Raw genomic sequence first — 16970 nt, forward strand, 5'->3', positions numbered from 1 at the left:
CAACCCAAGAACTACATCTCAGACTCTTCAGGCCTCAGTTAGTGTGCTACAGTTCATGAGTCCAGTTAGAAAAAGACAGAACCAGTATGGCTTGTTGGAAACAGGCTGCAAGAGAACAAAAGAAACATGGCAGCTTGACTTCGGTCTGCAAAGCTGCAGCTGAACAAACCACAAGACGTCTGGAACAACGTCCTTTAGACAGACCAGACCGAAGTGGCACAAACAGCTCTTACAGCTGTCAGCACGGTGGCGGAGGGATGATGATGTGGGCCTGTCTGGATACCGTAGTATTTTAGAGTCAAAGATCCAAACACAGCAACAGAATGGCTGAAAAAGAGCAGAGTAAAGGTCTTGTCATGGTCCAAAGTCCATCCAGACAACAAGCTAAAAGGAGACCGGAAAGACGAGCGCAAAATTCCTCCACAAACATGAGAGGGCCTGTTAACATGATCCAGAAGCCATGACTTCTACTTACTGCTGCTTCCACAAACTGCTGGATCGTGAAGTGGACAGTTTTTCCCACACAGATTTAGTTTTTTATCAAAAGAGTAATGTCAGAGTGTAAAATGTCAGCAGCTGTTGTTAATCTGAGGTTGTACCTAAAGCACATCATGATGTTTCCTGATAAACTTCTCTCTGTAGGTGGAAAAGTCTTTGCAGCGCATTCAGAGCGGCCAGTGTAACCCCATGTACACATCGCAGCAAAGCGTTGAGAATAAGGTCTGTGGTCTCTCTTTCTCTATACCTGTCAGTCTCTACTTCTTCTCCAGTCATGTCCCTGTGTCTTGTCTCCGCTGGGTCAGGTTGGTGGGGTGCCTGGGTGGCAAGCCCTCCTATCTGCAGTAGGTTTTCGGCTGGACTTCTCAGGCAGCGGTGCTGGTCTTCCCGCAGCAGTTTTCTTCCCCACATCGGACCCTGGAGATCGGCTGCAACAGTGCAGCACCACTCTGCAGTCTCTGCTCGGTACCACGGCTTTCCCATCGTTTACAACCATGTTTTCTATATATACATGTATATTTACACCAAAATTACTCCAAAGTACCCAGGCAATCGACATGAACAAACTGGTAAAAACTAGGAAGCAGTGAGGATTATACACATAAAGCAAAGGCACAAGAAGTAAATGGCTAGAAAACAAAACTGTAATCTGGGGAGTAAAGAGAGAAAACCTGGAGGTTTATGTACTTTCAGCAGTGCAGAACCAATAAAATGTAGGTGGAAACAGGTGGGAAGGAAAAACAAGGGGCAAAACAAAGACTGCATTCAGCTTGTGTAGTCAGCATAGACTGTATATAGAAAGATGGGCGGAGCCTCCGTGACGTCACCCGTAGGTTTCTGAAGAGCTGAGTTGAAGCTCGGTGGGCGGTTCCTACCATCGCCATCTTGGCAGGGGCATGCCCGAAAAATACATATATGGGCAAAGAAGTGGAGCTGAGAGGGGGGCTGTGAGTGTCATGGTGGATGATTTCTGCTGTAAACATGTTTATTTATGTTGTGAAGTTGGTCTTTTTAACATGGGAGTCTATGGGGATTTGCTCTGTTCTGCAGCCCCTAGTGGATGAAGGGAGAACTGCAGTTTTATGCACTTCTGTATAGCAGGGGTCACCAACTCCAGTCCTTGAGGGCTACCATCCTGCAGGTTGTAGTGTTTCCCTTGTACAACACATTTGATCCAAGTGAAAAGGTTCTCCAAGAACTTGTTGTCATCTTCTGCACCTGCCTGTTAATGAGCCATTGGTTTGGGTCAAGTGTGTTGTACCTGGAAAACAATAAAACCTGCAGGATGGTAAACCTTTAGGACCGGAGTTGGTGACCCCTGCTGTATAGGCTTCACTTTTAACCACCGGAGGCTTCATCCATCTTTCATATACGGTCTATGGTAGTCAGTCTTTTTGTTATGCTGGTGGACAGAAGCTAACAGCATGTTCAAATGCTGACGCTAATGTTCAAGGCTTACCTGCCATGAGACAGCTAGCATCCTCCTCTCCCTCAGAACCAGGATTTTAGATGTCATCTATAAAATTTGTAAAAAAGCCACAAATTAAGTCAAAGTTGTTTAGTTCTAACCATTTAAATGCCTTTTTGTGGATTACGGGAACTTGACGTTTCCATATAATTGTTTTCATCTCAGCTACATGAGCTTTGTCTTTGTGTTTTACATCAAAGTTGTGAATAAAGATGTTAAATTCAACATTTTTTTAGTCTAAACAAGCAAATTGTTATTATTCACCTCAGTTTATTTATTTGATTTAGTTTAGCTTTATTTGGACAGTGATAATCCTTGAAAAAGTCAACTCAAAAGCACTTTTACAGATACAATCCAAGCTACTGTCGTACGGTCATGTGACCTGCAATAGTCCCATTTATAAAAACGTGTCCATAGAAGCCAAGTCATAAGAACAATGTCCTAACAAAGAAAACCAGCAGATTGCATCAAATCTTCTGTTTGATTTAATCCTCCAATTTGAGCTGCACAAGGTGACAGTGGAGAGAAAAACCTCAGTTCAGCCGTCCGCCTGGACCGACTGAACATGTAATATGTAAACAGACACATGTTGAATGTGTGCTTTACTGTGTTATCGACACCAGGTCTGACTCCTCCAGCTCTGCAGGCTCTCTGTAAACTGGTCACAGCATCTGAAGCAGGAGAACAGCTCATTCTCAAGGTAAATTCCACATTGAAAAACTGCACACATTTTCATCTCAGTGGTGGAAGAAGTACTCGGATTCTTCCAGTATACAACTATGTAAAAACAAAGTAGCTTCTGTTTTTGTTTTTTTTTTCCTCTCTCTTTTTCTCTGACTTTTCCCATGAGGTGTTTTCTCTTCTTTCTCTTTCTGTCTCTCTTCTGTCCTCTCCGGTCCGGTCCAGCAGTACAAACTCTACAATGCAAACAATAACGCAAAATAAATATAAAAACAAAATGAAAGTTCAGAAAGTCAAGGGGATCATTCTATCTATGAAGCTTCCCTTGGCAAAGTAAACTTGCTCAGCAGAACAGAGCATCCAGACCATCATTCTGCTTGCCGAAATGCTGGACAAGACAAAAAAAAGTTGAAGAACTGGTCTATAGTTTAAAATCCACACTGACGGACTGCGTCTTGCTGTTAAGTCATCTTAAATCGATGAGGTGATTTGGATTCGCTGGTGCGTCCACCTACCCCAGAGAGTTAAAGATAGGTCCATTTTCATGTAAACACTTAAATCTGTGACCAGCAGTGGTTTCTATCCCTTGCTTGAATAGACTGATTGTTTGGTGGGTACTAATTTTACCCAATACCCAATCTTGGCACCCTCACCTGTCAACAGAACAGCATGGCATATTCACAAAGCTTTTCTGTTTTTATATGCCTTATTTCACATATTACTGGGTGGCATCACATTTTACATTTTAAATTTCTAATGAATGAAATGGACATTGATAAAAATTACTTCCACCACTGACTCATTCGTGCCAAGATGCAGACCAATGTGTGTGCAGAAATGTTTCTTTTTTTTCTCCTGGTGTGCTTGTTGTAATTTGAAATGTTTAAATTCATAGAATTGTTTTCCACCTCCACCTAGCTGGTAAGCACACCGGTCATGCAGTTAGTGGTGCTGCAGCAGTACGAACGTCTCTATTTTTCTTCCTGATTGCATCTCTGTTTCCTTGATGTAACCCTCCATACATATCCATTGTGCATCATCGATACTAGCAGGTCTATACTCATGCATGGCTGAGTGTCGTGATTGAAACACAACATTTACACAGGAAAACCAGACTAAAGTTATGTTTCTTCTTCTCTCATATTTGCGTCTTAAAGGCAGTTAAAAGCATGGTGGGAATGGTAAGTGTTACATGACAAAATGTCCAAAGAAAACGAAAAACAAGCTCCGCTACGCTCACACACATGCTGCGGTTGCAATATTTTTCTTGAAGGCTCTTTGCAGTCTCATTGTGACATTATTTTGCTTTGATGAAAATGACAAATTTATGTTTGCTCACAAAGCACTGATGTGATTTGGATGTGTATTTCCTGTAAGCTTCAAAAGGCATCTTGTTTCTTCTCCACAGCTTCACCAAGTGTTGGTGCAGCTGCAGTCAGGCGACAAAGAACAAGACTTACCGCTTTCTCCTATTCAAGTGTCGATAAGTGTACATCTCTGGAGGCTCCCAGGCTGCCATGAGTTCCTTGCTGCTCTCGGTGAGTCATTGATGGAGGTGACTGGAGCTTCTCATTAATTTCGTTCCACTTTACTCACAATCATCAGTTGATTTATTTCAGTTCTAATATAGTGTTGATTAAATGTTCAGTTATTTGTGAAATAAACATAGTGAAATCTAGGATTAGATCCAAGAAACAGAAGATTTTTACAAATGAAACCATATCATCCACTAACCATAACATTTTCTAACAATATAATCAACTAGCCGCAATATCCATTAGCCCTGACTTTCACTATCCATAATGTATGCTAGCCATAATATTTGCAAACCATAGTGTCAACTAGCTTTAAAACCCTCTAACCATAACGTCTGCTAACTGTAACATCCACCAGCCGTAACTTCTGCTAACCGTAATGTCTGCCAGCCGAAAGGTCCACTGGCCACAATGTCTGTCAGCCATAACTTTCACGAACCAGAACATCTGCTCGCCATAACCTTTGCTCACAACATCAACTAGCCATAATGTCCGGCCCCAATTTTTGCTTGCCATAATGTTTGTTAACTGTAACATCCAAAAACGTAAATTCCACTCGCCGTGACATCCACTCACGATACTGTCCACTAACGTTCACTAACGATAACATTCGCTAACCATAACGCTCACTAACCGTAACATTCGCTAACTGCAACATGTGATTGCCATAACATCTGCTGAATGTAACATCCGCTAACCATAACATCCGCTAACCATAATGTCAGCTAACCGTAACATCTACTAGTCATAAAGTCAACTAACCATAACATCTACTAGCCGTAACGTCAGCTAACCATAACATTTACTAGTCATAAAGTCAGATAACCATAACATCTACTAGCCATAATGTCAGCTAACATAACATCTACTCGTCATAAAGTCAACTAACCATAACATCTACTAGTCATAAAGTCAACTAACCATAACATCTACTAGCCGTAACGTCAGCTAACCATAACATTTACTAGCCATAAAGTCAGATAACTATAACATCTACTAGCCATAACGTCAGCTAACCATAACATCTACTAGCCATAATGTCACCTAACCATAACATCTACTGGCCATAATGTCAGCTAACATAACATCTACTCGTCATAAAGTCAACTAACCATAACATCTACTAGTCATAAAGTCAACTAACCATAACATCTACTAGCCGTAACGTCAGCTAACCATAACATTTACTAGCCATAAAGTCAGATAACTATAACATCTACTAGCCATAACGTCAGCTAACCATAACATCTACTAGCCATAATGTCACCTAACCATAACATCTACTGGCCATAATGTCAGCTAACCATAACATTTACTAGCCATAAAGTCAGATAACCATAACATCTACTAGCCATAATGTCAGCTAACCATAACATCTACAAGCCATAATGTCAGCTAACCATAACATCTACTAGCAATAACGTCAGCTAACCATAACATCTACTAGCCATAATGTCCGCTAACATAACATCTACTAGCCATAATGTCCGCTAACATAACATCTACTAGCCATAATGTCAACTAACCATAACATAACAACCATAACAAACAAACCAATTGATATCGTGTGTATTGACATAAAGCACCACTTATTATTCATTTGATAGTACTTATTTATCTCAATTCCAGACCAGTTTTCATCTGTGGACAATTTCATTCTCTTTTCAACCTAACCCTAACCCTTCAGCCTTAAATGCTCAGGGCGTTCTGTTATAGTACAAACTTAACCTTGGTTGAGTTAAACTGACATGATTTGCCTCTGATACATTGTGGCATAAAAATCTGATGGGCCACAAAAAATGAAGAGTGAATTCTTCTGTCTCTCAGGTTTTGATCTGTGTGAGGTGGGTCAGGAGGAAGTTGTCCTGAAGACGGGAAAACAGGCCAGCAGACGAAACATGCATTTTGCTCTTCAGTCTCTTCTTGCTCTGTTTGGTGAGAATCGTTCAAATGAACTCGTGAAATTTTTTTCTGTGTTGAACTCGTGTTAAGTTTTTCCTCATCTTCGTTTAGACTCCACGGAGCTCCCGAAGCGACTGAGCATGGACAGTTCTTCTTCTCTGGAGTCTCTGTCCTCCTCCCAGTCGGCCTCCCAGCCTCACTCTTTACCCCTCTCCCTCAGCTGCTACCCCCCTCAGCCCTCCTTCGTACCCCCAGTCTGTCCCGACAACCTCTCCTGCGATGCCATCTCCGTCTACAGCCTTAGCTCCCTCGCATCCTCTCTCAGCTTCCTGTCTCGTCCAGAGCCCGCAGGAAGTGACATCATCAGCCAGCGCTCGCATCAGCAGGAGCCAGAGAAGCACTGTGGAGGTGAGAGGGGCCTCTACGTCTCACAACGCCACTCAGGCGGCTTGTCAAGAGGAAGACTGGCCAATCAAAGCAGAGGATTATCAAGAGGAGAGGATGAAGAGTATGAAGGCTTCTCCATTATCAGCAGCGAGCCGTTGGGACGAGGAGGGAGGGAATGTGAGACTCTGCCGCTGCCTGTGGGACACCGACATGGCCGAGGTGGTCCTGGTAGAGGATCTGCAGGAAGTCATCCTCTCACAGTTTCATCCAAGGGAAGCATCAGCACACCTACATCGCCTCTCAAAGCTCCGCCACTGCCCCAACCCGGCCCCAGCAGCCCCAATGCCAAACAGGAAATGTGAGTTTGGGGATGTTGAAGTCCTCTACCTGCTTCCTTGCAGTCGCATGTTTCAGGAGGTTGAAGAATATTTGTGAGTTAAGCTCAGCTGTAACTTAATTCTACAGGCTACAACATATTGATGTGAAATGTGGTTTCTCAGCATCAGGACACTGCAAGGCAATGGTGACTTCAGAAATGTACATAATAAATATCAGTGCACCATAAAAATATGTCAGAAAAACACATTTTTATGGTCAGAAAGGTAGTTCTAATTACTGAACTAAAATAACCACATTATTTTATTTCCTCAGAAAAATCGTGGCAGCTCGTCTCAGAATGCACAAAAAACTCTCTTTGTTTGATTGGAGCGAGACCACCGTTTGGGAAAAGTAACTGCTTATAAGCATCATAAAAAAACAATACATAAAGTAGTCCCTTGAAGTGCTGTCTTCACTGCACCTGAGCCCATTGGATCCACTCAAACATTCATTCATTCATTCATTCATTTTCCGAACCGCTTATTCCAATTCAGGGTCGCGGGGAAGCTGGAGCCTATCCCAGCTGGCTTTGGGCGACAGGCAGGGTACACCCTGGACAGCTCGCCAGTCCATCGCAGGGCCCACTCAAACATGAAAACTTTATATCTGGAAGAATTTTTGCCACTGACGGCCACCGTACATTTCATATCTGTGTTATACCTATCTATACCACTAGATGTCAGTAATTCTTACATAATTGATCTTTAATGTGGCAAATGTAGCACTTTCCAATCTGGAAGGAAGAAATCATGGACTAGTTTGTCTGCATCAATCTGAGACAGGATGTTCCTCATTTGGAAATATTACGTATGAGTAAAAAGGAGGTCCTAGAAACCTGAATCGAGGAACAGATCCTGGTCCAGAGCAACTGCAAGGTTTCTCATTGTATTACTGGAAGTCAAGTTAATACCATCCAGAATAATTCTGTAGCTAGGAGGGTCTTGCTGAGGTTTTCAAGCCCAAAGACAACTTAAATCTGTATTAGTTTAGACAGACAAAATTCTGACTCTTTCAGGTCATTAAAAGGTCTTTGTAATCTGGCAAACTAATTGGTTTAATCAGGATTCACAAAGAAATATGTCTAAAAATCCCCTTAAGTAATGAAAATGTATTCCACAGTGTCTAATAATCTCAAAGAGGCATGTCCAATATGAAAACAAGACATTTATTCCTTCTAAAGTCCTTAGTTTGCCAATGAAAATGGTCTCTCAGATATTGATGGTTGATCAGAAAAGTTTTAACCTTCGGTTATTCTGTAAATTCAGCTCATAACTGGAAATTCAGCTCTTTGTTTAATTTTTTCCAGCTTATCTCCTCAGCGAATTGGAAAAGGGAAGGTAAGCAGCTCCGAGTCGGACCAGTCGAGCACTGAGACGGACAGCACAGTCAAATCTCAGGAGGAGAGGATGGGACCTGCGGGACAACTGGATCCACAGGAACTGGCCCAGAAGATCCTGGAGGAGACAAAGAGCCACATGCAAGCTGTGGAGACCATGCAAAAAGCAAACCTCAGAGGAAAGACTCTGAGGGGACCTGAGGATGCTTGTCCCAGACAGCCATCCATGTCTACACCCACAACCCCAACTTTTACTCCTACTGGGGGTGCACGAGGGTTTCAGCCCTCTGAGACCAGTGCATTTAGCAGACCTCCCAGCAGAGCAAGTCTAAAGGCTTGTTCCTCTCCCTTTTCTGGCTCTAAACATCTTTTACCCCTCTCCACCCCCATCTCAACACCTCCTCCAACCCGGCCTAAACCTCCATCCCGCTCCTCATCGCTGCAGAAAATCAGCTCAGGCTGCAAAAGTCCGGCCAACTCCTCGCTGTCGTTGTCCGTTTCTGTGAAAGAGAGGAGTTCCCCCCTCCATGTGGTTCAGGCTCAGCTCAAGCCAAGACACCACAGCTCACCTTCACACTCCCCTGCCGACAAGTCCCCGTCACCAGCCCTTTCCTATTCCTCCACAGGGTCCGTTTCAGCGTCTTCCAGCCCGGCAAACACTCCTGAGCTCAACCAGTCAAAGCAAGACAAAGTCCAGACCATCCATAACTTAAAAACCTTTTGGGCCAACGTCAGTCAGAAACAGGAAGCTCCCTGCCATGCTAGTTTACTCCGAGGTGGGAATAAGAAAATGAGTACAGTTCAGAGAGATGTTCTAGGTCTGTTGAATCTCTCACCAAGACATGAGTCTGTCAGGAAAACCAGGGAAAACAATGCTGACCGAGCAAATGGTCTCCAAAATCAGGAGGCAGAACCCCCTCCAGCTGCTCCTCCAAGTCTTCCCACAAATGCTAAGGGAAGCGTCAGACTTCCTTCTGGGAATGGCTACAAATTCCTCTCACCTGGACATTTTTTCCCTTCCTCCAAATGCTAAGATTTTGGACATTTGCCCTGCTGAAATCCCAGGCAGCAGACCAGTCTGCTGACTCATTTCCTGTGTTTGTACAGCTGCCCATTTTCCAGTCAGATGCATTTTTAGCAAGGCTACCAGAAGTACTGTTTCATACTAGCCTGGTTTTTACACGCCACTTTTTGTTGTGTGATGGATGTAAATGATTTAAACATGACTGTGCCTTCTCAGACACGCTGGAAGAATTGTTTGAGTCACTGGCTTTAAATGTGTCCTTGTCTCTGACCCAGATAGCAACATGTTGGGTTTGAATATGGCCCGCCTGTGCAGTTTTGTTTGGCCCTTTTTGTGGCTCTGATTCCATACAAGTGTTGCTGCTGTAATACTGTCTTATGACCACCACATCTGGCCCACAAGACACTTCAAAAACCACCACGTCCAGTCTCATATCTGACATCTGGCCCACATCTGGCCCACAAGATACTTCCCAAACCCCCATGTCCAGTCTCATATCTGACATCTGGCCCACATCTGGCCCACTAGACACTTCCCAAACCCCCATGTCCGGTCTCCTATCTCACATCTGGCCCACATCTGGCCCACTAGACACTTCCTAAACGCCCATGTCCGGTCTTCTATCTGACATCTGGCCCACATCTGGCCCACTAGACACTTCCCAAACCCCCATGTCCGGTCTTCTATCTGACATCTGGCCCACATCTGGGCCACTAGACACTTCCCAAACCACCATGTCCGGTCTCATATCTGATATCTGGCCCACATCTGGGCCACTAGACACTTCCCAAACCACCATGTCCGGTCTCTTATCTGACATCTGGCTCACTAGACACTTCCCTAACCCCCCTGTCCAGTCTCATATCTGACATCTGGTCCACATCTGGGCCACCAGATACTACCTAAACCACCATGTCCAGTCTCATTTCTGACATCTGGCTCACAAGAAACTTCCCTAACCCCCATGTCCAAGCTGGTATCTGGCATCTGGGCCACATCTGGCCCACACATCACTTGCAGGTGCTGTAACTGAGCCATCAGTGCCAAACGTAACCCAGATTAGGCCCAAACATGTCAGCTATCTGGGAACTAGAGAGCATGTGTGTTGATGTTTTGACTAACAGTCTGTTGACTGAATGAATATGTTTTCTGAGTTTATGTCGACCTAAACGATCGCTATGTTTGTGTAAGTCGATCTGTATATGATCTTGATTGATTATGTAAAAAATTATTGTTAGATGTCGTTAACATGGGCTATTATTGTCATTTATTTGGTTGTTTCACAGTAATTATTACACATTTTATAAAGACAATTTTAAAAAGACAGAGGTCATGAAGACAACTTGATATTTTTCTGGAAGTTTTGTTTCATGTGTTATTGACAACTTTTGGAAGTTGAGTGTTTCATGAAATTTATAATGTTTAATTTTTCAGCAGTGCCAGAATTTTGAAAAACCTGTTTTGAAGACAAATAAAACAATCCTTTTGTTGTCTTGACTTTTTGTCCCAAATCCCTCATGAGAGAGAAACTCTTCACACATTCATTATGTTTAAAACAAGCATGAGAGGAGATGCATGACAACCAGAATCAGCTTGGTCATATATTTTACATGATAAAAACAAGAACAAAGCAGAGATTTAACATAAACATCCAAACTAAACTGCTACTTTCAGCACAGGGACACATATGAGGACTTTACCATTAATTTTAAAATGATCCATCTCAAGCCTTCATGGGAGCTCCAAGCAAAGTTTCATCTGAGGCCTCCCCCTCCCAACTCCCCCAAGACCACTACAGCACCACTCGTACCAAACTTTTATGTTGGTTTACCATTTTTATACGCTTAAAACAAAAATAAACTTTTTCATTTGCATTATTCGTAGCTGCCTTAAATTATAAAGTTATTTTTAACCTTAATGAGGTTGAAAAAAATCAGTTAAATGAAACTGAAATGCAAGTGTTTGTAATTGTCATGAATGTAGTACATTTTCCTGAGACTCACCAAATTTTGTTTAGGCCCCCACCCGAATGAATGTGAAAATTTTCATATTTGTGGTGCTTCACAGAGGGAGAGCTCCACTAATTTTTTTGGAACACATGTTCTGAACAACTGGGTGAGGTGAAATCAGAAGCCTTGTAAAGCCATTTAAATTCAAAGTCGCCATTTTGGTGATTTACCAACATTGGGACAGTATCTCGCCATGAAAAACTAAATTGATAAAATGCCTGCATAAAACAAGATATCTACATCACATTTTACAGGTATACCAGCCCCATCCTGGACATATCCGTATCAATAATTCAATTGCAAACTAGTCACACCCCTGTCAGCTTCTAATTTTTAAGCCTAAAAGCCTGATTTGATGCTTGACTGCAGGTGAAGGGGAAGTGCGAGGGCATTCGTCGCCACTTGCAGCATAAATTACTTTTCTTTTTTAAATTTGGAACAAAATAAAAATAAAGCATATGAGAGAAAACGGTTTATACATTTCCAGCTTGAATCTGAATGTTTGACCAGAGCTGATTTCTTCTTTGGCAGTCTAAACCCTCTTAGTCATTGTTTACACCACGACGTTTCCACACAAATTGCAAAAGTCTTTGAGTAATCCTTTCCATGCAAAGGAAAATGCAAATGGAAGCAGAAATGATGCAGTGAACATGCCAGGTCTGGAGTGGGCTGTGTAACATTAACGACACACCAAGGTATGCGCCCACATCCTTATAAACACAACAGAAGCATTGCATGCTAACTGCTAGTTATGTGGTGTGTGTGAATTCTGTGTCTTTACTAACAGCATAAATATTGTATCAGGTTTAGCTTTAACTTACTAAATGAATGTAAAAAAATGCAGCTGCACAAGCATGACGCAAAGTTCCATCATTGTTGTTGTGCTTCTTGCAGGTTGAACAGGACTCAAATGCAAAAAGTGCAAGAGAATGGGAAAGATGTTGCCATTGGCCATAAATTCTGAGTCCAGGACTTGTCTTGCGTTGCAAGAATATTTAAATTTGTTGTGTAATCTTTGTGTTTTTATCCTCCTAAAACTCAGTGACCACGTAAACAACAACAAAACTCTGTTTTACTGTCCCAACATTGTGGTGTAAACAGGGCTGAAGACAAACTTTCTACAAGTAGTCTTCAGAAATTGGTCTCAAGGACCTTCAAGGACCGTTCAAAGCGCTTTAGATGTTTCTGCCTTTTGTTCAGTTCTCTGTTCAGACGTGCCTGTTGCTTCAGTAATGTTGAGGTCTGGTTTTGACTGAGGATCCATCCTTCCATTAGACCCGTTTTCACTTATTTTCAGTCCAGTTTTTGTGTCATGTGACAAACTTCAGCCTTTTCTGTCTGTTTCATGAAAAATGGATTCCTGAGTGCCACGTTTCCATGGAGACCGTTTCTGATAAGAAATTGCCACAACAGATCAATTGGAGATCCAGATGCATCTCTCAGGGCCTGGTTCAAGTCTTTGCTGGATTTCTGATCGTGTTTGTCTTCTGTAGACCAGTTTCCTTGCGCTGCACATCATGCCAAGTTTTCATCTTGTTCCTGCTAAATAAATAAAAATCAAAATGATAAATGCTTTCATTATGAACACTTTTAATTGCCACCAAGATTTAATATACTGTAAAGTGTGGTTAATACAGCAGTACAACAAAGTTTTCTTCTTTACTTATGAGGCAAAAAACTGCAAATGGACACAAAAAACATCATGCTTGTAAAAATGACATTTCTAACTTGTTCAGAATGAAACAAAATGAATTATAAACAATATATGTTAAATATAAAAGCTTAATTTCCTTGTAAAGAGGACTTCAACATGTGACACATGAAGCGTGGTGTGGACACGTCAGCCAATCAGATTCGTCCCCGAGGGCGGAGCGACTTGTTGATGATTCTGTGTGACGTCAGCTCCCACTGCGCAGCCGCAGCCCGGGTGACGAAGATGGTGCTCATCAAGGAATAGTGAGTCTGAAGTGTTTTGTAAAAATACCTTTTAGCGCATTTAGTGGTTCATTTCAACCTTTTCTTTAGAATAATAGTAAAGACTAGAGATGTGTGTTTGGTTTGCGCCTGTTCTTCCCAGCATTCCCCTGCTGTTTAGTGAGAGAAAAGGCAGCTTTGAGCAGGGTGGATCAGGACGTGGATAACGGGACACGCCGGTCTCTGCTAGGCGATGCTAATGCTAACGTTAGCCTCTAGGTTTTAGCAGTATTCGCTTCCTAATGGTAACGATTTACATTAAAACACTGCACAGATTAACACTGTGTACATCAAGTTAGTCAGCACGGTTTTACTGGTTGTCGCCAGGTTGAGAGCATCTCGCCGGTTAGCGGTGTAGCTGTAAAGTGCCGTGATGTTAAGCTGTGACAGATTAAGCTTCCTTCTGTCGGATTTACCAGTAATGCTAACTGGCTAGGCTAACTGCTAGCTGGACAATTCCCTGAGTTCATCTGTTAAACCCGCATCTACCAGCTAAAGCTGGGAAGAAAGAGTTAGAGAGGAGGTAACCCTTCAGCGCTGACTCCAACCCATAGACCGTATATGAAAGATGGACGGAGCCTCCAGCGGTACAAAGTGAAGCCTATTAAGTGCATAAAACTGCTGTTCCCCCTTGATCCACTAGGGTCTGCAGAACAGAGCAAATCCCCATAGACTCCCATGTTAAAAAGACCAACTTCACAGCAGAAATAAACATGTTTACAGCAGATATAAACATGTTTACTGCAGAAACAAACATGTTTACTGCAAAATTCCATTTTAGCTTTAATAACGGGGGGGGGGAGTGAATGTTTTTCTTACTCGCCCGTTTAAAAGTACTTTAATCTCAAAATTCACCATATTTGTGGGCGTGTCCTTTTGTTTGACAGGTACACAATCTCCCGCTTCAAGTATGAAGAACGTAGAACAACCACGGTTCATGGTTAACAACGTGACTTAGCTTTAGCCAGGTTACCCCCATTACCTGGTTAGCTCCTGTTTTCTCCGGGTTAGCTCTTAGTTAGTCAAAGTTTGGAGTTCGCTCAATGTCAATCATCCACCATGACGCTCACAGCCCCCCTCTCAGCTCCACCTCTGTGCCCATATTTGTATTTTCCGAGCGAGACGACGCGCATGCCCCTGCCAAGATGGCGACGGTAGGAACCACCCACTGAGCTTCAATACAGCTTTTCAGAAACCTATGGGTGACGTCACGGAGGCTACGTCCATCTTTTTCTATACAGTCTATGCTCCAACCACGTAGAAGCTGCCCCTTTTAGCTCCTGTCTTACTTTACTCTTACTTTATTAGCGCTAGCATTACAGTTAGCTTCGGTCAGTGAGTTGTTAGTACAGCATGTTGCTTAGTTAACACAACCAGTTCCCAGAAAGCTGCTTCCATGTGTGTACTGTATCTTATCAGTTTGCAGGTGGTTTTAAACCACTTAGTTCTCCGCAAGGCTAACCTTTCCAGTTTGCCAACCTGGATCCGCTACATGTAACAGTTATGTGCTGGTTTGGAGTGGGCACATTTGGTTTACATGTGATGAAATTGACCGAACTACCAGGAAAATAAGTCAAAATGCAGATAAATGCACTGTTCTGTCAGGAAGAGAGAAGTTCATCTCCAGTTTGGATGTTGGCTCATGACTGATCCAAGCACAAGACATTACATGCACTGATTATTGTTTTAACACGTGTGTTAATTAAAACTCATCCAAATTCAAATATAGCAAAATTTTACGAGGTTGTTTTGTAATTTATTCATTTCTAAATATGCTGAAATAAATATTTTTTGTTTGTTTACATTGGTTCAGTCAACATTTATCTCAATAATTATCCACATAAATCATAAGTAAGCATGTAGTTGCATTCCTAGACAGTATTACAACTAGGGCTGGGACGATTTGCTTTTGTCCCAATTCGATTCTGATTTTTTGGGTGCCGATTTAATATTGCTAATTTTTGAAGATTAAAAACAAAATAAATGTATACAACATTTTTCTTGATTTCAATTAGGAAAAAACAACGCAATAAGCCAGACCATCTGCTGCTATAATACCCAAGGAAAGTAAAAAGATCAATAAAAATAATAAAAATGACCCCTAATTACAACTAACTTATCATTTCTGTATTTTCCACAGTTGGACTGTAAATTTAACCACTATTATGATGTTGCCTTGTTGTTGGGTGTAAAATCAGTCTTTTCTTGTTGGCTTTGTGCATTTAGTTGTGAGAGCAAACACAGCAGTGTGTTTCACTTTTTATTCCCTTTTAACTGAATAGGAAACATAATAAGCTGCAAGAGTCTTTTTGTTGGATTTGCAGTTTCATAAACATGAATAAAAACTTAAGTTTAATACACATTATGTACATTTAATGTATTTTAGTAGATGTTAAAGAGGGTTCGCTACATGTTTAGAGTACTAAATGTAGATAAAGGCTCATATAACCAGGCATCTGCCATGATTTACAACCCTGAGCTGTAAAATTCACAACTCACACAAGAGATTTTTGTTATCACTCTTGTGCAATTCAGCTCTGTGCATAACCGACTGTGCTATGTGTTTAGGGTCATCAGGCCACCGAGTTACAGCACAAATGTTCCTTTTACCAGTCCTTCTGCTGTGTTGTAGCTATTTAAACAGTTATTACAAACTGCTGATAATATAGAATCACATTAGTTCCCCCTAACTTTGCTTCTTGATGTTCTCATCTACAGAGAACAATCAAAACCCAAAGAAACGATCGGTTTGATTGTTTCTAATGATCCCATTTAAGAAGCTGTAATCAGTTAACGGTTAGTGTTTTATGTTAATTAGAATAATTTCTGCTCCTCGTAACGGAGTCATAAGTTAAACAGCTGATTAACGCTGTCTGTATGGAGGTACCTGTGCTGCAGGTGGTTTCTGCGGACAGAGGGGCACAGCGGGGTTGCATAACAGCAGGTTACCTGGGCGACGGGACCACTTGAACTGTGACGGGTCATCCTGTCACACTCATTCAAGCAGTCTGGTCCTTTTTAATCCTGCAAAGCTCTTTCCAGTGCAGAACTGCCCTGCTGCTGGTAATACTCCGTGTTACTGGGTTTATCGCTAATGCACGGCTAAAGACGCCGTTAGCAGGCAGCTATCGCAGCAGTCTGGCTGGTGACATCTGTTCATGAAGGGAAAGGAAACATTTCTCACCACAGTGCTGCTGATTTGCTCATGAACACTGTTACGTCACATTTGGATAAACTTAGACGTAAAACACAAATAGTTTGACACATTTATCCCATCAGTGCTGGTTGTAGCGCTTCTTTTCTCTTATCATGCTAATTTATGCTAATCAGGAAGTGAACAGGTGGTGGAACAGAGTTAGTTTGACAGATGACGTGTAACATCTCGTGTGCGGGTTAAAAAAGACTGCTGACTCCTTAGTTTAGTAAAACCAGACAGAACAGTTGTTTATAACTCCAGCGTGTTAGCATGTCCTGCTGCTGCTGCAGCGTTTTAAACGTATGTTATACCTGGCAACATACTTACCAACATCATGTGAGACGAGAAGCTTCACCGTTTCCTCCCCCAGAAACACATCTGGATGTTTAGTCAGCGCTCAGGTGTAGAACAGGTGTTTGCAGAAAAACCTTGTTTCTTCAGCAGGTTGGTGATCCAGACTGAAGTCTTGTTATTTGTTTTGTCAGCACTGAAAACACAACTTTTTCAGACAAAACCGAACCTTTTCAGGCGTCAGGAAGAGGCGGAAATTTTTGCATTAATTACTTACAAATAGGGGGGTGG

At 42.1% G+C, this 16970-nt stretch overlaps 2 protein-coding genes across 2 annotated transcripts in view; both read left to right on the forward strand.

The window, feature by feature from the left end:
• ttc28 (tetratricopeptide repeat domain 28) overlaps positions 1 to 10357 on the forward strand; it is a 147055-nt gene extending 136698 nt beyond the window's left edge. Inside the window, exons 28-35 of the mRNA XM_079257231.1 lie at positions 643 to 720; positions 804 to 963; positions 2590 to 2666; positions 3805 to 3828; positions 4056 to 4185; positions 6010 to 6117; positions 6196 to 6829; positions 8156 to 10357. Coding sequence (XP_079113357.1) covers positions 643 to 720; positions 804 to 963; positions 2590 to 2666; positions 3805 to 3828; positions 4056 to 4185; positions 6010 to 6117; positions 6196 to 6829; positions 8156 to 9218 — 2274 coding nt within the window. The 3' untranslated portion in view covers positions 9219 to 10357. The remainder of the gene's footprint in view (positions 1 to 642; positions 721 to 803; positions 964 to 2589; positions 2667 to 3804; positions 3829 to 4055; positions 4186 to 6009; positions 6118 to 6195; positions 6830 to 8155) is intronic.
• Positions 10358 to 13136: 2779 nt separating this feature from the next.
• Positions 13137 to 16970, forward strand: part of pitpnb (phosphatidylinositol transfer protein, beta) — a 31545-nt gene continuing 27711 nt past the window's right edge. Inside the window, exon 1 of the mRNA XM_079257051.1 lies at positions 13137 to 13174. Within this exon, the coding sequence (XP_079113177.1) occupies positions 13155 to 13174 (20 nt within the window). The 5' untranslated portion in view covers positions 13137 to 13154. The remainder of the gene's footprint in view (positions 13175 to 16970) is intronic.

Source organism: Telmatherina bonti (assembly GCF_933228915.1).
Source record: "Telmatherina bonti genome assembly, chromosome: 17".
Taxonomy (NCBI): Eukaryota; Metazoa; Chordata; class Actinopteri; order Atheriniformes; family Telmatherinidae; genus Telmatherina; species Telmatherina bonti.